This window comes from Drosophila takahashii, chromosome 2L, assembly GCF_030179915.1.
Source record: "Drosophila takahashii strain IR98-3 E-12201 chromosome 2L, DtakHiC1v2, whole genome shotgun sequence".
Classification (NCBI taxonomy): domain Eukaryota; kingdom Metazoa; phylum Arthropoda; class Insecta; order Diptera; family Drosophilidae; genus Drosophila; species Drosophila takahashii.
In genome coordinates this window covers 6,753,865-6,780,210 of record NC_091678.1, presented here as the reverse complement: position 1 = coordinate 6,780,210, position 26,346 = coordinate 6,753,865, and the positions used below count along the sequence as shown (strand labels likewise).

Sequence of the window (26,346 nt, the reverse complement as noted above, 5' to 3'; positions counted from 1 at the left end):
TGGCTTACTGTTGTCCTTTATAATGGATTACATTAGGATGCAGGAGGCGGCAGCTGAAGGCTCCTCCCGGTGCACATGTCTGTTATGGTCTAAGTACGGGGATAATCACCTAGGCACACTCGTCTGCTCTGCCGTTCTGTTCAGTTGTTCTCGGCCCTTGTTTTCAGTTCACTTTGGTGAAGCCAACTGAAGCCCTCGAGATTCTATTCGGGCTGATTATGGCCTTCGGTTGGACATTTTCACCCGGGAGACCATTTGATTTGTTGCCTTCAGCCAGGAGCAATTGGGAAATGACTACATAATGGCATTGGACTGGTACTTTGCGGTCGGAATATCAGAGTGCAAGCCATCAAGATATTGGATTCTTAGAAAAAGTGTTTGTTTTTTCTTGGTTACCTTGGAAATCAGCTTCTCATTTTTAAACATAGAAAATAAGGAATACCTTTTATTGTAACGTTTTTTGGGAGCTTTGATGTATTATTAAATGTATTTTAAATTTTTCAAATCGGACCATTCGTTAAAAAGTTATGAGCAATAATGGAATTCAAGCAGTGCAACCAGTAGATTTGCTGCATGCAACGGGTATCTAATAGTCGTGGTACTATAGCGTTCTATCTTGTTGTTTTTTTATGGTTCTTAAGTTCTTAAGTATCTCAAGATTTCCACTTTCTTGAAGTCTCCATTATCAAATCTCAATTGGGTAAACTACTTAATGGCTTTGGCAATTTGCCAAGCAAATCATATCCGCTTGCTCATCTTTTATAGTCAGCTTTTATTGGAGTTTTTAGAGCGAACTCATAAAACAGTTAAGAGCTCGCTTATCGGGCAAGTAAACCAGGATAAACCAATAAAATATCAATGTTCTTCGAAGCCAGTAAACTCCACCGCGATATTTTCCCCCTGACGCCCCCGCCGATCCAAAGTTTAAGATGGTCGAAAACTATTCAGTTAATCCGTTTAAATCTCATGGCATCGTGTTAAATTTAATTGCAGCTATAAATTTCGCTTGCCAGCACATAAACTTTTCCATCCATCCGACTTGGCCAGCCTGAGTTTTTTTTTTCTTTTTTTGGGAAATGCCGGGAAAATGCAGGCGGGGAAGAGATTTCAAGCTTCTGGTTTTCGCATTTCGCATTTGACTTGCAGCTTTCGCATGGAGCCATCGTAAAAAAGAAATGCCTTAACCGCTTTTCCCCGTCGCTAGTTGGGTGGTTCTGGATGGTTTTTGGGTGGGATTAGCGGTTGCATATATCGCGAAGTGAGCATAGAAAAATAAAATGGCAGTTACTTAGTTGTATAAACGGCGTCAAGGAGAGAAATTCGTTCGTCTTCTAACTTGTTTGTGTAGTGGCTATGTATGTATGTTTGTCTGAGGAAAAATCTCATGGTGGAATCTCCGACAGTTAAGCCTCAAAAGTTTACCCCACTGAATGGCTGAAAAGTGCAGCAATTTGGAGAGCTTCTCTCTGATTTGAATTTGAGATGAAATGAAGACTCGGGTGATATTTGCAATGGATTTGCATAGTCTTCCTTAACTAAAAATGTGCATAATAGAATGGAAAAAATTCCGGAAAAGATTGGGTTAGAAAATGAAAATCAATAAAATAAAATTGGATATCTATAAAATTAAAATATCTTCGGCCTAAATTGTTGTCTCAAACCAATTTTAAAAATATTTCCTCCACCTTTTCATTAAATTCCAATTTCAATTCTCCCCAAAACATGATTATCTTTAAATAAAATATTTAATTAAATTCCATTCGCTATGCATGCTGAATTTTTAATACAACTTGAAATATTTCGCATATCTTGACTATAAATTTTCTGCATTAAGAATGCACTTTGGTTTGGTCGTCCAAGTTAATAATTTTCCAGCTGCTTGCAATTGAAACCCACTCAACCCCTCTTGGCCCAGCCCTCTGGCTTTTCCGCCTCCACATTTTCCCCATTTGCAGTGGCCGCAACTTAACCCCATTTAAACGGGCATGCATTAAAAAAGTGTGAAGGATGCAAGGCTGGTGGATGGGATATTTCTCCCCTGAAACAGGAGCAGAAAATAAAACCAAAGGGGGGCAGGGAGGAGGACAGCTGCGGCAAATTCATTTCCCTGCTAAGTGGCGGCATCAACATCGAGGCTTCCCTATATGGTATATGGTATGGGATCCCATGGTTTGGTATATCCGGCGATGGCAACTGAAACTGAAGCTGCTCGCTCTCCTGATGCTTAAGTTTATTGCCACTCGAAATGTGTTGGACGGGTTTATTGGTCGCTGCCAGGCCGATAATAAGCAAAAAAAAAAGGAGGGGATAGGGAGAGTTTTTAAACTTTTGCTAAGGATGATGAAACCACTGCCACGAGATCTATCGTAATGGGAGGAAATTCAATCCGGAGTATTATTCGAAATTGATCTGAATTTAATGGATTTAAAATTATAGGTGTTTTATTAGCAGTTTTAATTTGTCGTTTTTATTTTTTTGGTATTCATAAATTGCTACACAAAAATCGCAGTCAAATCGATATTCGCATGGTAAATTTCTGGTATTGCATACGGATATCGATTTTTAACGAACTCTTTCTCGGAGATTTTAAGACTTCGAAAAAGACAGGAAGTAGCAGTGTGGCGACTTAAATTACGTGAGTGGAAGCGAGAAGTTCAAACTCTCTCAAAATTACATGAGTGGGAGGAAGAAAGACACATTCGAAATTCGAACTGGCCTGTTGTTTACCTTTCAAGCATATCGAGTAACATCAAATCGATCATCGTTTCATATCAAATTTTTTTTTGGGTGTAGTTTATCATTATCTAGCCATTTGTCAGGGGGCTTTGCACCCAAACTCACCTGTTCAGTCCATCGATGCACACGCCGAACACACAGGGATTGCTGAGGCAGGCGAATCCCGCCTGGCTGCTGCCCACGAGGATGCCCAGGATGAGGATGGGTAGCAGCAGACCCTTGGCTAATATCCTTAATGTTGTCAGGGAGTTCGAGTACCGAACGGCTGTTGCTGATTTTCTAGTGGTGCTGGTGGTGGTGGTGTTTTCTGCTGTTATCGTTGGTTTCTCTATTGTTGCTGTTGTTGGCATCTTTAGCAGGTGGTTTCGTTGCATGTCTTTCGGGTTAACGGCAACAGTCGGTGGCCACCCGGTGGTGGTGGCTCCGTTGGCTGTCAGCGGTGTGGTGGTTGCCCCCAAAACTGTGCTGGCCCCATCCACACGGTCCTTCGTGTCCTTCGAAGGCAATGCGGCACATCGGCGACTCATGTCGCGTCTAATTTGAGGCGATTCCGCCATTGTCTGGCTATCAAACTGATGCACGTTGATCATACGCCCCGTGGCCGAGTGGGGAATCTTATTTTGATTGAAGCTACTGCTGCTGCTACTGCTACTGTTGCTATGGCTGGAGAGTGTCCTTGTTGCTGGTCGTCTATCCGCTTAAGTGCTTTATTAGTTCTCATTGTTTGCCCCACTGATTGTTTGCTGGCCCAGCGGTCCTTGAATGCAATCTGCGTCGCCTTCGCATCGCATCAGCATCCTTGCAATCCTCACAGTCCTCCGCAAATGCCCGGCATTCTTGTTTATGATTTGTCTATCTCTCTATCTGATGATATTTTATTTTCCTATTTTTTCGCTGCTTATTTTCAAAGCTCTTGGCTGGTATTGTTGCTCTTCTGGTCGTTCACATTGTTGCTGCCATTTCAATTTGCAATCTGTAAAAAGTGCAGAGAGCGCATAGAAAAAAACCATGAGTATTTTGGGATAATATTTGCGACAACAATTGTTTAAGAGGGGTGAAAAGCTTTGGATTTGTCCCCACCAAGTGGCAATTAAATACTTTGGGTCGATTTATTGCGCAGTTTTTACAATATATATAAATTTGTGTAAATTTAAGCTAGTTTTAAACTCTGCAAAGATCATAAATGATTTTCTATGGATACATTTAAGGGATTAATTAAGTAGATTTCCATATAGTATTTATTGGCAGGAAATTAGTAAAATAAATTGATTATAAATGAAGCCTTCCACTCTAATCCGATTGAGAGAGTCCCTTTTTGGGAAATAAATATATATTTGCTGGCAAAGCCCAAAGTAAATCCCCAAATAGCACATCACTTTGTGTGACAGTCGAAAAGCGTTTTACACATCTAATCCATAATGCCGCCATGTGGCTTTCCATTTCATTTCGCTTCGTCTGATGGCCAGATGTACACTACATTTCCCATTACCCATGTGTCAAAATAAACCCGAGAACTTGTTCGCATATCACACATATGCTGCATAGATTTGGGTTAGTTTGTTGGCTGCTTTGGGGTACTTAGATGTTTTGCTGTTATAGCGATTGGCGTTTGGAGGATGGAGACAGAATATGCCCAATGTAAAAAAAATATTAAAAAAAATTCAACATACGCTACTTTTTTAAAGCGGTTCTGTAGATTATTAAATTAACTTTGCAAGTTTTATTCTTTGTTTTAAAATGTCGCAAAATATTTCCTGTCACATATACAATTCCTTGACTAAAAAGTAAGGGAAAAAAGGATATTTTTTAACTCTGGTAGAGAATAAATATTTTTTATGACTGCCGCAGAATATGACCATTTCAGAATTCTAGCGAACGCAACGTCAATTGCAGAACCCAAACATGTGAACATGTGCCATGGCAACGGAAAGCTGACCAGGACATTGGGGCAGACAGAGAGAGAGAGAGGAAAAGAGAGACGGATTTCGGATCTCAAATAGAACTTGCAGTCAGTCGCCTCATAACTCGAGTGCATCATCAACATAAATCCGACTTAACTTGGCCAACGACCGAGCAACTGCCACTGCCTTTTATCTTTGCCTGGGAGAATTGCAGAGTTTTCTGACCATATTGTTTGAGCCAACGACTATATGGCCAACGTCAGTCATAATGTTGGGACTTTATCCAGCTAATATGGGGAGAGCTTCAGATTGGTACCTTTCTTCGGCTGGAAATTAGAGTCCTGTACAAATTGAAAGAAGCAAACGCTAACGTCCACTGACTTGCATAAACTTATCGCATATCGTTATGGTAGATGGGACAAACACAATGTACACTTAAAAAAATAAAGCATTTTTACAGATTTTAAAGAATGTTTTATTTCCACTATTAAAAACATTTTCTTTTTAGAAGGTAAAAAATCAGTTGGCTATTTCCCGATATTTAATTTGTGTTTTCCCTTCGAAACATCGATGTTATCGAATCGATATTGTGAAATTATCGAAAATATCGATATTTTTCAAGCTCTACTTTTTATTGTTCCCATTATAGCTGTCTTCCTAATTTTTTTTTAACTAATTTTATTACTTTCTAAATAGATTACTTAATATATTTATGTGCTTTATTTTTGTTAGCATAAAATGAATTAAAATCTTCTAAATTGCATTGACTATTTTTTGAGTGCATTTCCCGTTGTCATGTTGACGCCAGGCAATAGATCCTGATGAGGCTCGTGTTGCCATTGTTGCAGCCATTTTCCCATCAGCAAACTTGCATTCTCAGGCGGCCAACAACAATGAGCGGTGAGATAGAGAAAGCGACAATATCTAGGTGGAAAACAACGAGTAGGGGGGTTTTCTATGCACAGGAGGTACAGGGATATCATCACATTGCTGATGACGGCAGGCGACGAGCGACGGCGAATGAATTTAGCTTGTAAACACACAGGCAGCATGAAAAGCGCACGAATGGCTTAAACTGGCCAAGAGCCAAGTGGGCGGAGGGGCGGAGTGGGCGTGGCAGGAGAAGGTCCTGGAGAGGCAATCTCGAATTGCCGGAGAAGAAGCCTGAAGTTGTTCAAGTTACACAGAGACATTGCCGAGTGCATCTATCCACCACTTTCCACTCCACACAGCATAGCTTTTCCACTCTATTCAACAAGAAACAAACGAAATGTTGGCCATTTTCAGTTGACAAATCAGTTGGGAATTATAATAAAAATGCAATTCAAAAAAACCATGGCTGGATGAACTTCTAAGATCTCCAACGATATGTAATCATATCTTAAACTAAGAATTATTGTGCAGGAAACTGGTATTAAAAATGCAAAACTTTATTAAGATTTCCCGAAATTCTTCTTGTTTTTTCCCTAATGAAATATATATATTTTCTAGCCATCGTTAAACAGCGAATGTCATTAAATTCGGTGGCACCTGCATACTTGAGCTCCATTTCCACTGCAAAAATGTTAACTATCGCAGGTTGGGCCATAAAACCGAAACGAAACGTTTTCATTCGGCAAATTCACGTCGTCCACCTGAATGAAAGCCAGGTCAGAAGCAGAACTCAGCAGATCCACAGCCTAGATGTTTCTGCTTTTATTGTTGCCACTGCTGTTGCTGCCGTTTCAGATGGCTTTTTATGGCATTTGCAGCAACTGCAACTTTGTGGAAATCCCAGGAGCTGAAGTTCCATGGTTTTCGGGGACCGGGGACATTTGCCATTAACGTGAGCCATTTGCCAACTGAGTGAGGGTGTGTGTGTGTGTTTGTGTTGACATAATGTTGCAGATTCGCAGGACGAGATGGAAGACGTTGTCGCCTGTCCTTCAAGAATTTGATGACATTAATGAATGGGCCTTGTTAGGCAATGTGTAATCTGGTGGGGTAATTATAAGCAGGTTTTCTACGGCTTCGTTAGTCGGTGATGAGGAGCAGAGTGACAGGTTTTTTTAGGGGGAAAACGGCCTCAGGAAGTTGGTAAGATAAATGGCAAAATAGTGATGAATTGTGCCATGAATTACAGGAAGGATTTGGTATAGAAATATTTAAGCTTCTTAAGGGGTTGAAATTAGTATTGAAAGTGAGAGAGAAGTAATAGGTTTGGTAATTACTTAATATTTATTGATGTTGATTTATTATGCAATATGAAACTTAAGTAGGCACATCAATCAAATGTAGAAATTACCTAAGTCGTTAAAATTTTACTAAAGGATTCACACAATTAAATATAAATTTAATTATACCCTTGCAGAGGGTATTATGATTTCAGTCAGAAGTTTGCAACGCAGTGAAGGAGACGTTTCCGACCCCATAAAGTATATATATTCTTGATCAGCATCACAAGACGAGTCGATCTAGCCATGTCCGTCTGTCCGTCTGTCCGTCCGTCCGTCCGTCTGTCCGTCTGTCCGTCTGTCCGTCTGTCCGTCTGTCTGTTTCTACGCAAACTAGTCTCTCAGTTTTTGAGCTATCGGGACGAAACTTTCGCAAAAGTCTTCTTTCTATTGCAGGTAGTATATATGTCGGAGCCGACCGGATCGGACAACTATATCTTATAGCTCCCATAGGAACAATCGGAAAAAAAAACTTTAAAAAATTCTAGCTTCGGTGTTTTTTGAAATATTACCTTCTACTTTTGGGGATGTTATTTTTTAAATATTTTTGAATTTCGAATAAATTTTTTTAAAAATCGGACTACTATATCATATAGCTGCCATAGGAACGATCGGAAAATTAATGGAAAAGTAATAGGAAATAAATTCAAGCTTCTTTGCTTTTTATTGTATTATCTTCTACTCTAGGATATGACTCTTTTTAAATATTTCCGAATTTCAATTTTAATTTAATCAAAATCGGACGACTATATCATATAGCTGCCATAGGAACGATCGGAAAATTAATGAGAAATATTAGAAAATTGAACATTTTTGCGATTTGTTAATTAATAGGAATGATCTGCAAGGGTATATAAGCTTCGGCTGGCCGAAGCTAGCTTCCTTTCTTGTTTTTAATTTAATTTACTTTCCTGTAACACATTGTTATAAAATTCTCGTAGTTCTGCCATGTTTATTTGCTTTTCCTTAGACCAAAGAAATTCTCTCGCATAAATTTAATTAAATTGTGCACATTTTTTTTCGGCTTGAGTTGTGCAATTTATGCAAAGCGCTTTCGATTAAACAAGTGCTGGCGTAAAAAAAGTTGAAATATGCTGAGACAACACAAGTGTTCCGCCAATCCCTCGCTCATATTGTTAATTAATTCTGACAAATATTGTGCAAATATTTGGAAAAACTCTGTAGCCAGGAAAGAGCGAAATATGCCAAGCCATTGAGCCAGGGATCTTGTTGTAAATTTTGGGTGTTTCCTGCTAAACACACAACAATGAACGCACACGAACGCAGGAACGCAGAGTTACACACATGTTAAAATAATTAACTTGTCTTTGACAAGACATATGAGTAAACACATTCCACTCTCGCTCTCTCTGTTAATAAAACACGCCATGTTTGCAGTGCACAAATACAATTACCTTTAAGTACCCCCCCTGCAACCCATCCTAAGCCCATCCACCTTTCCCCAATTCTCCTCCCCCCATTCAGCAAACACGTGCTCGGCCAGCTACCAGTTCCGTTTGCCTAATACGATTACATGGCCCTTTTCATCCACCATCCACCCGAAAACCCCTGTCCCCAAAATCATAGACTACCGAAGAGCAGCTGGCCAATTGATGTTGTCACACCGAGAGGAAAAATATTGGGAATATATCAGTTATATGTTTTAGCTTCATTTACTAAACTTGAACTGTCAAAAAAGTTTTACCTATTTCATCGAAGGATAAACACTCTAAAATATTTATTCAAGATTGCACGAAAATACATTTTTTAACTCGTTTTCCAAAAGTAAAACGTTAAGTTCTTTATAGAATAATAAATAAATTGATGATACAATAGAAATATACTTAACATACAGTACACAGAAAACAAAATCGATCATTTCTACCTTATTTCATATGAATAAAATAAAAATTCCATATATTAAATGTAAAATTCATAAAAACATATCAACTTAATACTTTATCATTTTATAAAAGTTATAAAAATAGTAAGATAGACATAATCTTGATCTTTAAAAAATATTAAATTAACCTGCACATATCAATTTGATCTTTCTGTATAGGTACTTAAACTTATCAAAGAACTAATACTTTATTGCCAGGGGGGCAAAAAGGGGGTGGAATGCTAGGTATGTTAGTTAGGGGGCGAGGCCAGTCGGTCGACTTTTCTTGTTATTGTTGTTGCTGGTCGTTATAATTAATTGACTTAAATCAATTTCTGACTTTGAAGTATTCGTGAGCATTTCTCTGTCACAGTTGCTGCTTATGATGTTGGGAAATGGTTTTCATAACTCATACGCAGTGTTGGTCAAATGGGGGTTGAAATTGCTTTGTAGCAAAAAAGTGGTAAACTATGTCTTAATGGAGAATGGTCAATAAAAAATAATATTCCCTATAAATACCTTGAAGTTGTTATTTTTTATAGGGAAATCAATAACAAAATGAGCTATTATTGCTTTAGTTTCCAACTGAATTCAGTTTATTTTTTAGCCTAGAAGGAAACCTCTTTACCCGGTGCATTATCTTTTGCCTCTTCTTCTCGCTTTCTGAGCCCTCTAGGAAGGCGGATAACATGCGACATCCGCTGCCTAGGAAGTTCAAAGCCTTCTGGATATATGACTGCCATATCCTGGGCTGCATCTGCGTCAACTGGAAGATTAAGTGTCAGCACGCGCTCCATTCTCGCACACAAAGGAGCAGCTCTCAGGATACACGATACACGAAGATTGCGCATACGCCATGTGTTCGCCTTTCTTGACTTTGGCGCCATTCTCTTTTCTTTTCTTTTCGTATATTTTTCTTTATTTCGTCCCTTTTGCTGACCTAGCTCTTGCCTTTCGACATTAACATTGTTGGGCTTGAACCATTTCGCTCTGGTAGCTTCCCTCTTTGTTTTCTAAATGTGTTTTAAAAATGTTTCGAATATTGTCGTTGATTTTCCTTCAGCTGTTTGCCTTTTTTTGCCGCTCGTTTGGTCTGTGTAAACACATTTCTCCTGACCACCACCGCCGCCCCCCTTGGCAATATTTATTAAAGCAATCTCTGCTGCCTGCAGATTTATTTAAGCGTATTTGTCTTGCAATTTATACACATCGCGTTGCATTTAATTTTATCCTTATAGTTTTTGTTTCGAATTTGTTTTGCTTGGTTTTCGATGGCCATATGGGCAAGCGATTCAATAAACGTAAATTGAATCTGAATTGGTTATTTATACGTTTATCTGCGAGCATTCTCCGGTTGAGGTTGAAGTTGCCGGACACATTGGTTTGATGGCTGTAATTGTCCTTGGTTTGAACAACTAAATCAATTGATTGCTTTTGGTTAGGGCTAACCACATTTTGTAGCATTAGCTTGATTAATTTTCCAGAAACAATGTTTGCCTTTGGGGTAAGACGATCAAGTAGTTCCATTTAAATAGATTAAATTGATATTACTTAATTTAAATACATTTAAAAGAGTTCTAATCTGTTAGTCAATCATCCTTAAGATTCATTTATAAACTTAAATAGTAAATAAACTTATCAATGGATTTAGGAAAAACTCGTTATAACAGGCACTTTCAACAGGGAATTGCCAGCATTTTCCTGTTTACTTTTCCTTCATTTTCATTTTCACATTTCCAGCTTGACTTTGGTTGCTATCAAAAATCAATATGAGCATGAAATATGCTTCGGCAATGTTCATAAGCCTAAAATGAGGGCTCTTCTCCTCGGCTAATCCTGTGCACTACTTTCGTTTGCCCTCCTCCAGGGAAAAAGTGTTGGGAAAAGTGCTCCACTTTGGGGGAAAACTCCTTCTGCCAACCTCAACCAGTTTCGCCAGAAAATCACGACGCCGCAAATGCAATAAAAGCAGGCAACACACAAATGTAACATAAACAACACAAAGGATGTTAAAGGGGGGGATTTTCAAGGGGCGTGCCCAAAGGGGGTTTTTCGTAGGCAGAAAGCAGAAAGGCATCGGCATGGATACATCGATTATACAAGTGGCTGGAAAGCAAGCCGAATTGTGGGCGGAGATAACTCCGATGGCTCCTTTTTGTATATATGTTTGTATGTGTGTTTATTGGATGTGTGCAGGAGCAAAAGTCGACTGTGCAAAAATGTTGCATACTGCCAGGCGGCCAAAAACATTCTCAACATTTTTCGTAGTGGTAATAAAAGTTTTTATCGCTTAAAATGAAAATTTTTCGCTTCCGCAATGTGAATTTTCCTTTTTTGATACCCGCATCCTTCTCTTATTTCCACTGTATGTTTATTATTGTACTTGCTTCTTGTTTTCTTTTTTCTTCTTTTTTTTTGTTGTTGTTTAACACTTCCATTTAGTGGGCGTGGCTCATTGGTGTCTGTGTTTCTTGGCTACAATTGTAATTAAAATTGTGCAACTTAAGTGAATGCCTGGGCTATATATTTATGTGGGCGACTGTAATTGCATGCGTGTCTTCACAGAGAAGTAAAGTGTTTGCATTTGCAAATGAGCAGAAAATTAAGTTAATTTAAATGCAACTCGTTGATTACGAGAACTGCAAATTCGTGCTGGAAATTTGTAGATTCTGGCTTAACTTTAATGTGAGAATGCTAATTCTGATGTATTTTGCTTATGCAGAAGATTCTGATTATAAATTGGCTGGAGAAATTTATAGTTAAAGATTTAAGAAAAGCAACGAGGATAGTTGAAAATATTTAAACTATTATTTGGTTTGAGTCATTATCATATATTTTTAGTGAAATTTTAAGGTTAAAATATTAAGTTAAATTAAGTTTAAATAATCTTTACTTATTTTATTCCATTTGCAATTTGCCTAATTTATTTGATTTAATAATTTTACAATTTAAAATTCAAGGACAACAGCTAGCCTAGTCTGAAATATTTAAAATATTTGTATTGGCTTAACTAACTTTCTTATTTTCGCCAATTGCCTAATTCATTTTAAAACTCCGTTTAATATGATTAACAGCTTTAAAAGTACTTTCAAAATAATCACCTTCTAGTCCAGACGAACAAGTATTAATTGCTAAAAACTTTCCTTTGACTCTTAATCAATAAGGTCTTGAAATGATTCCTCAATTAGCTTTTTGTCCCCTCAATATCACGTCGCAGCAATTAAATTAGTAGATGAAAATCGTTTTCCCTTTGTCTTTCGCTAAAGTCAAAGCATTTAACTTTGTAGCAGCGAAGGGAGTATAAAAATGAAACTCGCTCAAAGGAATTTTTGCGCTGGCAAGTCGACGCGATGCGAGGCAAGTTAATTAACCATGGAAGGTTTGTGAGGGGAAGCAAAGGGTTGTGGAAAATGGCAGGGGAAAAGCGGAGGAAAACCACCAAACTGTGCTGCTGCTGGTGGATGTTGTTGGTGGCACTTTTGGTGGTGGCGAATGGCGGTTGCTGTCAGCAGCTGACCAAATGAAGAGCTGACCAAGTCGCAGGGACGCCTTTTGTGCGGCTTGTTAGGTTCTGCAGTGACAAGTTGGCAGTGGAAATGTGGAAATTGGCCGGGAAACGGGGGGTGGGAAAATCGAACAATGTTCTGGACAATCGTTTGCGGTTTGCTTGGCATTTCCACTGAACGTTTTCTTCTCCTCTCCACAGTTGCCGCTGGTTTTTGCTTTGATTCTGTGGATACTTTGGGGCGCCACAGAAATGCGTTTTAATCAATTGCCGACTTTGCGGCGGAAATGTGCGATAATTTATTGGCCAGGGATTTAATATTTATGACTGCAATTTACCTTTTCTAATATTAAATTTATGAGCTTTTACAGCATTCCTACATATATTTCTTAGTTTTTATAACTAATTTTCAAATCGGTTTTGGGCATTTAACTTTTGTTATAATTAAAAAAATGCAAATTTGCAATAAAAAAGTCATTATTAATAAAAAATTATAAATTAAAAAATAAATTCTTAAATACATACAAAAAAACACGTCGGGATCAAATCGATATTGGCAGGGTAATTTTCTGATATTTACACGCATATCGTTTTCACTATGCAATACCAATTTCTCTTTGAAATCGACAAAAAAAAAGTGTTGTTTATATTCTGAGCAAACTCAAAATTTATACCATATAACATCAATTTGATCATCGTTTCATATCACGTTCTTGTTGGGTGAAGAACCGAACCTCTAAAGCCTGTCAAATTTCAAAATGGTCCAAAACTGTTGAAGGTTATCAAAACCCAAAATGATTTCCCCTGACCATCATTTTCCGCCGTTAAAGTCTTTGTGTGAAATGCATCTTTGGGCTTAGCAAACATTCTCGCACCTCTGAAAGCGTAATCCCAGCCAGAGCTTTGTTTATGCATTCCCTCAACTGCGGAAAATCTTGTCATTTGGGTGCGGAGATTTCCTTGACTTATGGCCCGGACCATCGTTGGCAGTTGGCCATTTGCAGGCACCACCACATGGCTAAGATGTCAAGCCACCGTCCCACTGAAAAGCAGGGCTTCTCAGCCATTGACTCACACACACAATTGCAGGAGGGGGATGGAAATGGAAAATGGAGACAGAGACGGGGAGAGTGAAAAAGACAGAGAGGGGGCGCGTCAATGTCCCTCGTGTAACTTTTTTCATTTCGCTGAGTTCTTAATTAAATTATGAATTATGCACAGTTAGTTAAATAGACGAACGTTCGTCCGTTGGGTTTTTGTTCTCTTATTTTTTCGTTTTTCCTCTTTAAGATTTAGCAGAGCTTACATTGAAGACGGATTTACCGGCAGGAATATACTCGTGTGTATATACACGTAAACAGAGCTTTTTTACATTTTTGCTTTATGTTTGTTTTGCCTCGTAAATGGCATTACTAACCCAAATACTTTGTTATTGGCGTTGTCTGTGTGAGGGGCATAAATAAGTCGCTTATTTATTGCACGTACGTAGGGGAAAATGCCACCATACACGACCTTAAATGGGCACAAAGTGAAAGTGTTTGCCCTTTTCCCTCGCTTTCACTCATATCGAGTTTCCTTTAAGTCGCGTATCCCCTACATTTTTATTTTTATTCACACTCTGGTATTTGTTATTTTCGGTTTGTGGCGCATAAAATGTGCGTAATAAAATTCCATGAATCTGTCGTTATTTATGACCGCAACGTGTACAAATATTTACAGCATAAAAGTGCGAATAAAGATTGGAATTCAAGGAGATTTTAGGCCAATTCCTGACCTCATTCAATTTGATAGTGGTCAAAGTCATGAAAGTGAAAACTTTTAATTAATAGATTAAATAATTATGATTAAATGAACGGACTTTTGTTTAGCAATAAATAAACAACTCTCTGAATGCTGGCCCCAAAAGTTAACTAAATATTTACCTTGAAGTTACCCAGCCACTTCAGTTTCCCTTGAGCAAACAATTCGCAAACTAAATTTGACGCTTAGGGGGTTTTTACCCACTGAAAACGAGAAGAAATTTGTAATTTAAATTTTGCGTGATTTAAACACCAGATGCGACGCTGAAAGGTGAACAACAATGCAGCCGAAAGAAAATTCGCCAAGTGCTCAGCATTGCCATACTCTTGCTGCACTGAAAAAAAATGTATAAGTTATAAATTCAACGTAAAAAGGAAAGTCCAAAAATCACATAAGAAAAACTATAGCATAACATTTTTTGTTTAGATTTAAGGATAGAAATCTAAAAAATGTATAACATTCTCACATAATATGTGAAATAAATAAATGTGCAATGTATGGCAAAAAGTATGCAACCAAAAATTGGTTTGGTTTTCATTTCAAGGCAATTATTTTACATTTTTTTCTTAGTGCATAAAAGTGTGTGTCTCTTGGTGTTTTTTGGATGTGCCACCAACTTCAAAATAAGTATGTTTTATGCTGTGCCGCAATAGCAACAACAACCAGTAGCAACAACAACCTGTGACAACAACCAGCAACAACAACGTTTCGTTGTTCACTGCGGAAGCGGAAACTTCAAAGCGCAAACACTTGGCTTTATGAAGCTGTCGAGGGGCTGAAGGGGAAAATCATCCCGAAGTGGCAGGAAAGCAAGGGAAAAGTGGGGGAGAGGAAAATGGCGGTGAGGTAACAACGGCATGCGGCACAAGTGAAGCCCACCTTCAGCCAGTGGCGCATCAAGAAAGAGGGTTATGTTTTTTTTATCTTAAATTAAAAGGCTCTGTTAATATTATAATTGTACTAAAAAGAAGTTGTAAAATAAATATTTGAATTTTTTTTGGGTAATATTTCTTAACTCAAATGTGTTAATTTGATTTAATTTTTTTCCAGATATTATTATAGAATTTTTCAATCACCTAAAGGGACTAGGCCCAACTAAACGGGACTACATAGTTTTATAATTCCATATGAAAAATAATCAAACATTGTGGTATTTCCTGAGCTGTCATAATTAGTTCGAACGGAAAAAAGTTACGCATTTTCCGCCACCCCCTCCCAAATAATTTTCCCGCACGCACCTGTTTTTCGCCCCACAGAACTGGCATCGCGTGTGTGTGTCTCGTGTCTTCTGAATTAATTCACGCATTGCGGGAAATTTTGAGTTTCTCTTTTGGGGCAAAGGAAGCCGCTTGCAAAGTTGTCAACTCGGCTTATTTCATTTGGACAGCCCTTCAGGATTTTCAACTTTGTCGTTATTGTCGCCGTTTTGTTATTAATTCACTGAACACTTGTTGTAGCCGCTGCTGTTGTTTTTTTCTTCTTTCTTTTCTTATTGTTCCCCATGTAATTTATATCCTGCGTCACCAGCTGCGGACCAAACAAAACAAAAGAATACCGGAAAAAAGACGTAAAGGGCCAAGAAAAGGGGGAAGCACAGGACAATAAAATTTTGAGCAATTTTTACTGTCAGTTGCTGCCGTTAAATTTACTTACTGGCAGGTCCTGGCAGCTCCTTCTTCTCTCACACTTAATTATTTACTTGATATTTGGACATCCTTTCGGAGGGATATTTTAAATATCAAAGTATCTTGAAACAGAACGAACTTACTATATAAACAAAATAACATATATTTTTTAGTTTTTTTCGTAACGTTTACAAAAACTAAATAAAAGCAATGCACTTACTGAACTTTTAACTAAAATATTACTAAAAAATATTTAAATATCTTAGTTTCAGGGTGTATGAAATTCGTTTTTAGATAGGATAATTTGAAGCATGACCAAAAAAAAAGGGATTTTGTCCAGAACTTTTTTTACGCTTGTGCATTTTTAAAATGCCTTATGCCATGTAAATACTTTATTCCTTACTTTTGTAGCCTGCACTCCTTTTGCCTTCACTTTTTTTTTTATTTGCACTAAAAATGCGTAAACTTAACTTGATTTCAGACATTTTTTTGCGCTTCTCTTTCTATGTTTTCTTTGGCCAAACAATTCCTTCAGAAGGTTCTGGGCCAAGTGCCTTGCCAAAAAAAAAAGACTGGAAGAGGATGCAAGTTGTAATTTCATTTCTCGCAACTCTTTGAGATTTTCCCGGACAATTTTTTTTCCATGTGTGTTTGGGGGCGTGTTTAATTCAAGTTGGCAAACAACATAGAGATAAAGTTTGTTTGGATTTCACCGAAATTGTTGCTGTTATGGCCCATTTTTGCCATCCACCTCTGGTTACTTTCCTTTTGAGTCTCCGAAGGCCTGTTGTCGTATCCTTTATTGCATTTGTTATCCTGCTTGTTATCCACGTTTTCTTTCGAGGCTTTAAGCGAAATTCCACAATTTATTTTGCCTTTGCCTGCTTACTTGGCTTATTCATGACCCAGAGAAAAACCAATTTAACTTTTTGCTCGTCAGTAAAGCAAACATAATTTGTTAGAATATCAGTTTCAGAAAATAATAAATGTTTGTCTTTTCATTTAATATTGATAATCACACAAAAAAATATCTCTTTTTGCCATGTAAATTGCGTTTAATAAAATTAAATGTAATACCTGTTAAATTTATCTCAATTAATATTTTCTTTAGAAAACTTTTAAATCACTTATGAATTTTTGTTTTTCTAACGTCCAACTTAAAAGAGGTTGAAACTTGTTGGGAACATAAAGTTGTACAAAGGTTAAACAGAATAACTTACTCTATAAGTTTTCATGGTTCAAAATCTTTAAATATTTATAGTGGAAAATGTTGGTTCGAATACTTAAATGTAGTTCCTGACTGTATAATTATTTTGACATACCTTTCTTGAATTTAAGGATATTCTGCACCGATTACCTGTCTTATCTTTATGCAATTTATAATCTAGCGACCCATTTCAGAAAATTATCCACTTAATCTGTCATAGAAAGTTTTCATGAATAGTTCTTCTCTCAATTTTTTGGCAAGTTTGCAAAGTAAACATTTTAATTTCGTACAAGTGCCACGCCCACTAATTGGGTTAAGAGGGCCAAAAAGGAAAAGTTGAAATAAATTATATCCTTTTGGCAGCTCCTCGTGCTTGTTTGCGGAATGTCAACTTTCCGTGCTGGCATATCTTTTTCGATCTTGAAACGAGGCATTCGGCCGCAAAAGAAAAGAGGTTGCCAAAAGCAGCAAAAAGGGCCTAAACTTAGGGGCTATCAAAAATGAATTTCGTTAGACGGCAACACTTATCAGTTAGCCAAATTTTCGCTGTCAAAATGTTGATTGCCACATACCAAAGTCAGTTTATGGTCATTATCCTTGTGTTATCCCAAGTGTGAAGAGGGGGTTTCGCTTTGCTCCTTTGGGGTTTTTCCTTATTTTTTTGTTGTTATCCTTGTCCCTTGGTTATTTTTGTTGTTTTTGGTCACGTCATCGATTAGCAATGTGTTGCCATGGCGTCTTCCACTTTACAGCAGCACAACACAAACACACAGAGGGCACGGGGCGGAAAACCACAGAAACTAACACGACTAAACACCCCCCTGAAAATCCGTAAAAGTCCTGACCGCAAGAGTTGTAAACAAGCAAAATCCGTTCGTTATTTGATTTTTTTTTGTTTTAAGGTTTTTTGTTTTTCGTTTGTTTGGTTGGCAAGGATAATGCGACGATATATCCTGCGTTTTTGCGTTCGAAATCGCTCACACAGTTTTTCTCTGTTTCTCACAAACGTTGCACTTGTGTCGATGGTAATGATGGTAATGGATTTCTATATGTGGGGAAAGTCGGGAACCTTTCCTTGAGGGACTGCGACTGAAACACGACCGTCTGCTCGCACGGCTCGCCGTCAACTGGTTCGCCTCGAGCTTCCTTAGAGCCATCGTTCCCGAAAAGCCGAGTCCGCAGTGGCGAGAAGCCGGGAAATTTGCTTCGTGAATTATGCATTTTCCACCTTTGGTGATAGAATTTCCCTGGCTCTCTTTCGTTAGCTTTTCCCTCGCTCTCTTTATTGTTTTGGGCAATTTGGTGGCATTCAGTTTTCCGATTTTTCCTTTGGTCAGGTGGTGGGTTTCGCATTTTGCCGGTTTGTTTACGTTTTTGTGTGTTGGCCCGCTTTCTTTTAAGCCGGCTTTCTTCGTTGGCCAACATATGACTGATTTTTTAGGGTGGCTTTTCTGCGAAATGGTTTTAATTGATTGAGGAGCTTTCTTGTGGTAAGAGGGTGCGGCACTTACGGTTTTGGTAAGTAAGATTTTCCAGGCACGCTAACAAGGGTTGGTAATCATTTTGATTGTCGGGGGAGACACTAAGTAAACAGGTTACATTGGGTTGTAGGCTTAAATCAATAAATCATATTATTTAATTAAAATTGTTTTTAAAATTAAATATTATTTAATTAAAATTGTTTTTAAATTAAATGTTATTTAATTAAAATTGTTTTTTAAATTAAATAATATATTTTATAATATTTTTAATGATTTGAAATTTTTTTTTTACCTATTTGCTTTGTTATTACTTATTATTCCAATTTGTTTGCCTCTTGTCTGGGTGCTTCCAACATCAAAAAGCTTTTGAGTAAACTTAAACCAGGACCAACCAATAATGATGACAAATATCGCAATGGGCGCACAGTTTTGGCCTGAACTCCCTGGTAGTCCTAGTCTTTTTCCATGACCCTTTACCTTCTGCTGACCACAGAAAGTGTTCACCGCCTGAATGTGCCGGGCAAACCGCTTTTGGTCGCAACTTCGTCTGGTTTCGGCTTATTTACAAGAATTTTTCGTTACGTTTCGTTTCAGGCCTTTCGCTTCAGGCCAAAAACCACAAGCACCAAAGAGACAGAAGGCCACGGAGACGGGGAGAGTGGCACAATAGACAAAGTGTATCAATTATAATACGGGCAGAAGGCGAAGGATCCACAGTGCCAGGGGCACATAAGAAGGGGAGACTCGGGAGCCGGGATCCAGGAACCAGAAAACAGGATCCAGAAGTAGGAGCCGCAACTTAGAGAAATAAGCACCAATAAAGGTATTTTTATTGTGATTGATATTGACGTCAAAAAATATTTTATTTAATATTTGGTGAGAACATAAATTTAAAAATTTTTTAATTAAATTGGTTAGTTGATTCCAATTTATTTCATTTAGGTTTTTTTAATAATAAAATAAAATAATAAATAAAATTATTTTTGTTCTTATTTTCTTTCACTGTACAGGCAACTCATACACAGAGCCATGTTGGCTACGACAAGTACAACCACAATTACCTCGGATCCGGGCATCCTCTGTTTTCATCACTGCAACGTGAAAGTTTTCTGCTTCACTTTGCCGCACACTTGTCCCCATTGCAATGCCCCACTGGACGCGGATGTGGATGCGAATGCGGATGGGGATACGAATGCGGATGCGAATGCGGATCCAAATGCGGAACTAGACAGGGGTGGTCCCCGTCTGCTGCTCCTGCCCTTTCGCTTGCCATATCCTTTTGTGCGGGCCACACAGTATCCATGCGCCATTGTCCTGCGTCCCTCCACCGGCGATTTCCTCAAGTGAGTATCGTTCAGACTGTACCGACCAGTCCAAAAGCATATTTGCTGCAGCTGGTGGCACTCAAATCCACGAACAAATCAAATAAATGTTTTTATTAGTTTCAAACTGCGTTTCAAATTGAAGATTTTGCATTTTTTGAAAATGGACGGGAATTTTTTATATGGCTTATCATTTTTTAAAAGAGAATTTAATTTAAATACAAATAAATATTCTTTTCTTGCATGTCCCATTTTAAAATATAAATATAATATTCTCCAAATAAAGTAATAATGCTTATATTAAGGTTTTTTTTGGCAAAAAAAAAATTGTTTACCACATTTTCTAAACTTTTTAAACAATTGAAGCACTAAAATTCAAAAGGTGTAGATTTTTTCTGAATTTAAAAAATTCAAATCTCATAAACCGAAGCCAAGCAAACGAGGCAGACTATTCCAAGCGGCTTCTCTCCATTTATTTCGGGTAGCCAGAATCATCTCTAATATTCAGACCAAACAAATTTGTGCAAATTTTCCCGAACATTTTTTTTTTCTTTGGGGCTTTGCTAGGCGGAGTATCTTTTATGGCTGGAATACATTTTTGATGCATTGTGTTTCCGCAGCGATTACAGCAACGCCACCGATTTGCATATCGCAGTGACCACATCCGGCGGCGACATCGTCGAGTTCGATCGCTTTGGCCTGCGCCGCCATCGGCGGGATGATAATCCGCCGGAGTGGCGGCAATCGCTGATGGTGGGCGATGTGCCGGAGCCGTGGCACGACTTTTGGGACGAAGTCCTGCAGCAGGTGAGTGCAGAATGCGGTCCTTGAAATTTAGGGTGGCTCGATTTGTTGCAAGAGATAAAAACTGTTTAATAAAAGGTTGACAGTTGCCACAGAAATTAAGATCATTTAATAAAGGTGTCTAAAAGTATGCATCAATATATTTTTAAACCAAAATTCCAATGAATTCCTTCCAAAATACGACATTCTTCCATTGCATTTTAAAATCCTACTGCTTCCTATTGCCATTTATCTGATTTTATATTTTTTGGCCAAGCAAATCGATCCACCCTTATCAAAATCAATGCAAATCCCTAAGCTTCCATCGCTCCTTTCGAACATTTGCATTAATAGATCTGCGCCCAGTCGGTGCGGTGGTCCATCGCCAGTTATGCAGAGGAGAGCCACAACTGCTACGCCTTCGTCCTGGCCTTCCTGCAGGCCCTGGGCCACGCCCACCTGAGCGAGGCCGCCCGCAGCAAGACCGCCTTCTGTGAACAGTGCATTGTTCCAAGGACGACGACGGCGGGAAAGTACATCTCGTTGTATCGCAAAATTCGACGGAGTGGAATCTACGTCCATCGCCAGCAGCCCAAAAATCGCAGTAAGCCAACAGCATCCGCAACTCCTTCAAGTTCCTATTCCTCGAATGTATGCGATGGTGTTGGCAGCAGCAGCCAAAAGGTCTCAAAAAAAGGATATTCAAGCAGCATTATTGCCGGTATTGCCTCCCGCCCACGGCCCACTCTGTGCACCATCGAAGAGTAATTAAATCGATGTGGGGAACTCTTGTATTAACTGTGTTTATCATATTGTAACATTTTAAGTCCTTATAGTGAAATTTAAAATAATTGATCTTAAATAAAACTGTATGTATATTTCATTGTATGTATTTTAAATTTAAGCAAAAATTATCTATTGGTTACAAATTTACAGGTAAGTATTTCAATTACGGAGAGGTGTAATCCTTCTGTAAAAATGTTAAAGGATTTTTCAAAATTGTTTTGTTTCTTTGGCTGCATATATTTGGTTTTCAATATTCGTATGTATATATCCATGGGAAGGTATAAATATTTAAGGCTACTTTGTAAAGCTTTCATCCGTTATACCATTTGGTATTTCTTTTAAGAAATGTTAGTAATTAAAAAATTTTTGAGGGATATTCAAGAAATTATTTAGAGTACTTCCCTGATAACAAAATATAAATTCACTAATGCGGGTATAAAAATTCCTGTATATCTTTGGAATGACTGTAGGTTATAAATAAAACCGTTTTTATCGCCTCGGGGGAACTACGTTCTCCCTAAACAAATTGTTGTAATTGCCAGGGGGATTATAGTTGCACACTATAAAGATGGTATTGCCCCTGTGGAAAATATTTAAATAGAATCACGTAATTATTTTCAATAAAAAGGTCTTACCTTTTTGCAAAACCGACGCCCAACTCAGTGGAACTCTTCCAAACCACCTGAGTGAAATGCCCCGTGCTGCCTTGAAAGGAGGGGTAATTCCAATTGTATTGTCGTACCTCTTCGTACCAGGATCTGACGGCATCCGATCCTTCTAGATTTCCCCCGGAGGCCATGTAGATATTCTCTCCATATCCACTGTTCTGGCGATGCTCCATGCGATTGCTCGACAGCAAATACTGATTAAAGGGAATCATGTCTGAATAGAGAGTTTTACGTAGCTACAGATCCTAGATGATCTTACCTTGGCCCATTCGGTGGCCAACCGATTCAGTTTGGGGCTCAATATCAAGGGCGAAACTCCATGCTTGGCCCGATATGAATTATGGGCATTAAGAACTTCTTGCTCGAACTAAGAAACAATAAAACCCACGGTTAAAACTAAAAACTACTATTATAAGTATTTTGGTAAACATTAATTTGTGGTCACAGGCACTACACATTGTTAAAACTTTTTCTGTATTATTATTTTTTAAAAACAAATAAAGGATTCTTAAATGATATTTTCATTAGTTTTCCTTCTTACTTGTTGAACACTCATTTCGCAGTTTTTAAATGCACTTTTCCACACTTGACTTGAATCCACTTAAGTCGAACTACTAATGCTTTTGTTAATTTTAATTTAAATATTTATGCACTGGCGCTGGCACTTGTCGGTGGCAACTGAAGTCGTTTGGGGCTCTGCGAGGGTTTTTATGCAACCTGCCCAGATTTTCTTATCAGTTGATTTGCCGCCCCAACAACTGTATGGAGTTTGGTGAACAGTCGCAGTTGTGGGGTTCCGACAAAGGCTGACTAATCTTTGGGCATGACGTGCCAGCAATAGCGGTCTGAAACAGTTTTAAATGCCGCGAATTATGACGCGAATCAATGTAAATATTGAAAGGAAGCTTAAGAGTTGTTGTAGAGACTTCAGCAAAAAACAATTAATTTGTATTATTGGTAATTTACTATGAAAAGTTATTACAAAAAATTGGGAAAGGTAATTATTGTTATATTTCTTATACTACTTTTTCTCCAAAGAATTATGATATTATTATAAGGTATAAAAAAAGTTTTCATTTCCTGTTAAAATCATTAAAAAGTGGCGTGCAATAGCAGTCACTTATTTTAATACCCAAATACCATCAACTTTGATTTTTATGAACTCTGCGCACCTTTCCATTATGGTTACCCTTTATAATCAGATATTTTAAATAGATTTTAAATGAAGTTTTCTCGACGGCTTATTGCAAACTCATTCAGGTTCCCGGAGACGGAGATTCCTGCCCCATCCAGATGCCATATCCCTGGCTCGGCTTTTGTGGCTGCCACTCGCGCCTGCCTCATTAATGAACGCAATATCCCAGACAGGAGGAAGTGACAGGAAACGGAAATGGGGACGGGGATGACGACGAGTACGAGGGCATGAACGGGACCCTTGGTTATGCAAAACTGTCATGAATCGGGAAAATGTAATTACATTCTCGTTGATGACGTTGATGAGCAGGCACGGCGTTAGCCTCAGTCTCAGCCTCAGAGTCGACATTTCATCTTGGATAGAGCGCAATACGTGCATATAAATTGTATAATGTCGCCTCGGCCAACTTTGGCGACACGTAATTTCGAAGCAAATAAGTTTTCCCCGTCCACGGGCCAAAGTTTTGCTATAAGTATAACTGCCACCTGCCGCCACCCACTTCCTAATGCCGTTGTTGTTTACTCGCCGGGGAGCTGGATCGAGTGTCATTATTGAATTCAACAGTTGAGGTGGCTCCTGGAGGAAATGACACGGGCTGACTTGACACCGTCATCGAGTCAACTACTCTAAATGATAATGAACGGGTTAAAACTTTGCAATTGATACACAGAAATAAATCGAACTTATTATTATATTACTTACTTTTTACTGTTTTTCAAAAAAGTATTTAAAATTAAGTAATACAAACTGTTAAAAATATTTAAACTGAAAAAACTATCAGAAAATAAAAGGTTTTATTTAAATATTGTAATCATGATTTTAAAAAATAATAAAAATGAAAATAAAGTGTTTTTTTTTTTAATAAATATATTCTTTGCCAAACAGAATGGGTTAACGAAAGAAGGTTGATAGAAAGAAATAAATATAATTTATTTATCCTCTAATGGAGAAGCTATTTAACCTGTGTTTTTTACATAAATACGCCACAAAAATATTTTAAACTAAAAAGTACAAAACAAAATGTGTAAAATATGTTAATCAAAAATTTTAAAATTAATAAAAGTTAAAATAAATATATTTTTTTTTTGCCAATTAATATTCAAGACACACCTACAATTAATCTTGTTTTTTGATTTCCAGTCATGAAAATGTGCATTTGTCGCCTTACAGACAGTTCTCTTGCCATTCATTAGTTTGAGTGGAATCAAGCAACGGAAACGTTAATACAAACATTTTATTTGATGCAATCGGACACGTTCTTGAACCGTTTTGTTGACAGACCCCGAGAGATAATGACTCCAATTGAAAGACAAAGCTATATCCACATTGAGTCATAATGGCACATAAAACTAGGGCAGTGTCGCTTTGCGAAATTCGCTACATTACTCTCAAGGCATTATGGCCAAGATCGCAGTGGGTGTGACTGGGTGGTAATTCACTCTGTACTTTTTTACACCACAATTCCCATGAGTCAAATAAAATTTAAAAATCAACGATAGGAATTTTTACCGTCAAGGTATTATTTCTGTGATTGCCGCTGTGGGTGTGACTGCTTTTACCTAATAGAATAGAAATTCACATGAGTCAAGCCCCTGCAGAATCGATTCTATAAACTGGCGCCATGCTAGGGCTCAGTTTTGTCTGGGTTATGGTTGTTATCTAATTAATGTGTAAAAATAGACGGTCAGCATAAGTGCGTAACACAAAACGTGCAAAAGACGGGGGAAAAATCAAATCGGAAGCGAAAGACCTTGAGCGGCATTTAAAACCATTCCTTCCCTACCGCATTTTCTATGCTTTCTCTGCATTTCCTCGGCATTTCGCTTGGCATTTTCCAATTTGGCGAACTTTGTACCCGAGAGTTTGACCAAGTGCCGAGCTGCAAGCTGGCTAGCTGGCAAAACTGGCAAACAGTTTAGACCCGGCGTCATGGCGATGATGTAGATGCCTTTCTATGGCTGCACCGAACCAATCTACTTCTTATTTTCCGAACCGAACTGAACACCATCCCATCCCCTGGCCGTTTTTCTTGCTCCATTTGACACGTTTTCAACGCCGTGGAAATGGGGGGAAATGTTGGAAAATGGGGTAAAAGCATTGAAAATCTCAACTAATGTCAAATGCTTTGTTGTCGAAAATCCAGCTGGGGCGAAAAAGGAACAAAGCTGCGGAAAGCTGAAGGTTCCTCCGTTGACACTTTTAATTTAGTACTGGGGTATTTATCAATCGGATATATTAATAACAACCAATGCATCAGTGGCCAAAGATAAATGCATTTTCTTTGTGATCCCTGCTGCAAATGCTTCAGATGCCCCGAATTTCGGGGAATCCCGGGAGAATCGAAGGGGGGATTATAAAATATGCAAACACAGTGCTCGCGATAAGCTTCAATACAAAGCCCTGTCAAGTTCCCACTCAATGTCGAGAGTGCCGTGCAAATATTTACAAACTGTCGACGATTTGCTTTGATTTTGATAAGCGCAACAACAAAGTGTATCGTAAACGAGCAAAGATAACAACTGATTTCATTCACAAATACGAATAGTGGATGGGGAAAGTGGTGGCGGCAATTATACAAATCGTTAGTCACTTAACTTTATGGTGAGAGATTAACCTTCGATAATACAAACATTTAATTTGTTGATTAAAACGTTCTAAAACCTGATTGTGATAAAAAGTCCTTGGCTGACCTTAACATTTAAATATATTTCCGTCACATATCTTATCATTCTGGTTTATCAGCTTTGCAAAACATTTATTTAGTCTGTCAAGAACATATCACTATTGCTTGTCATTGTTTTTAAAGCGCTTTTCTTTTTGACGCACAATTCTGATGGATTAATTCTACATAAATAGACAATTAGGGGACTTTTTACAAAGTAGAGATATTATTTAGTTTAATTTACATTTACAAAAAAAATTGATTCTAATTTTATTATTGAAATACTTATTTTATTTTAACATTTTATTTATTTTCAATTTTTTCGGTCAGACAAAAAAAATGTATTCTAGTTAAATTTAATAGGATAAAGAATTTTTATAAAACTATTGAAAGGATTGATATATATTTGTGTGCAATAATATATTAACTTAAAACAACTTATTTTTTTTTACATTTTGGTTAAAAATAAATAAAAATGTTTGCTTAATTTAATGGGTACAAAAATTTTGTATAATAATATTTTTTCAAGGCAATGTAAAACATCTATCAATATGCCTTCAAAAGGCAGGACATCGGGAGT

The 26,346-nt window shown here is 37.8% G+C and overlaps 3 protein-coding genes across 4 annotated transcripts in view; 1 reads left to right on the top strand and 2 right to left on the bottom strand.

Annotated features, from left to right (window-relative positions):
- Nucleotides 1-18,178, bottom strand: part of eys (eyes shut) — a 65,157-nt gene extending 46,979 nt beyond the window's left edge. Inside the window, exons 1-2 of the mRNA XM_044394800.2 lie at nucleotides 17,442-18,178; nucleotides 2,842-3,709 (exon numbers count right to left, since the gene is read on the bottom strand). Coding sequence (XP_044250735.1) covers nucleotides 2,842-3,326 — 485 coding nt within the window. The 5' untranslated portion in view covers nucleotides 3,327-3,709; nucleotides 17,442-18,178. The remainder of the gene's footprint in view (nucleotides 1-2,841; nucleotides 3,710-17,441) is intronic.
- Nucleotides 1-21,229, top strand: part of LOC108055335 (MKRN2 opposite strand protein) — a 66,422-nt gene extending 45,193 nt beyond the window's left edge. For both annotated transcript variants that reach the window (XM_017138646.3, XM_070213503.1), the window contains 4 exons: nucleotides 18,945-19,173; nucleotides 19,361-19,693; nucleotides 20,293-20,479; nucleotides 20,810-21,229. In XM_017138646.3, coding sequence (XP_016994135.2) covers nucleotides 19,380-19,693; nucleotides 20,293-20,479; nucleotides 20,810-21,223 — 915 coding nt within the window. In that variant the 5' untranslated portion in view covers nucleotides 18,945-19,173; nucleotides 19,361-19,379 and the 3' untranslated portion in view covers nucleotides 21,224-21,229. The remainder of the gene's footprint in view (nucleotides 1-18,944; nucleotides 19,174-19,360; nucleotides 19,694-20,292; nucleotides 20,480-20,809) is intronic.
- LOC108055336 (Golgi-associated plant pathogenesis-related protein 1) lies at nucleotides 21,229-22,592 on the bottom strand. The gene is made up of 4 exons (XM_017138647.3): nucleotides 22,451-22,592; nucleotides 22,169-22,276; nucleotides 21,877-22,103; nucleotides 21,229-21,821 (listed from the first exon to the last, which is right to left on the bottom strand). Exons 1-4 carry the CDS (start codon nucleotides 22,463-22,465, stop codon nucleotides 21,731-21,733), a joined length of 441 nt encoding a protein of 146 aa, XP_016994136.2. The 5' UTR covers nucleotides 22,466-22,592; the 3' UTR covers nucleotides 21,229-21,730.
- Nucleotides 22,593-26,346: the final 3,754 nt, after the last annotated feature.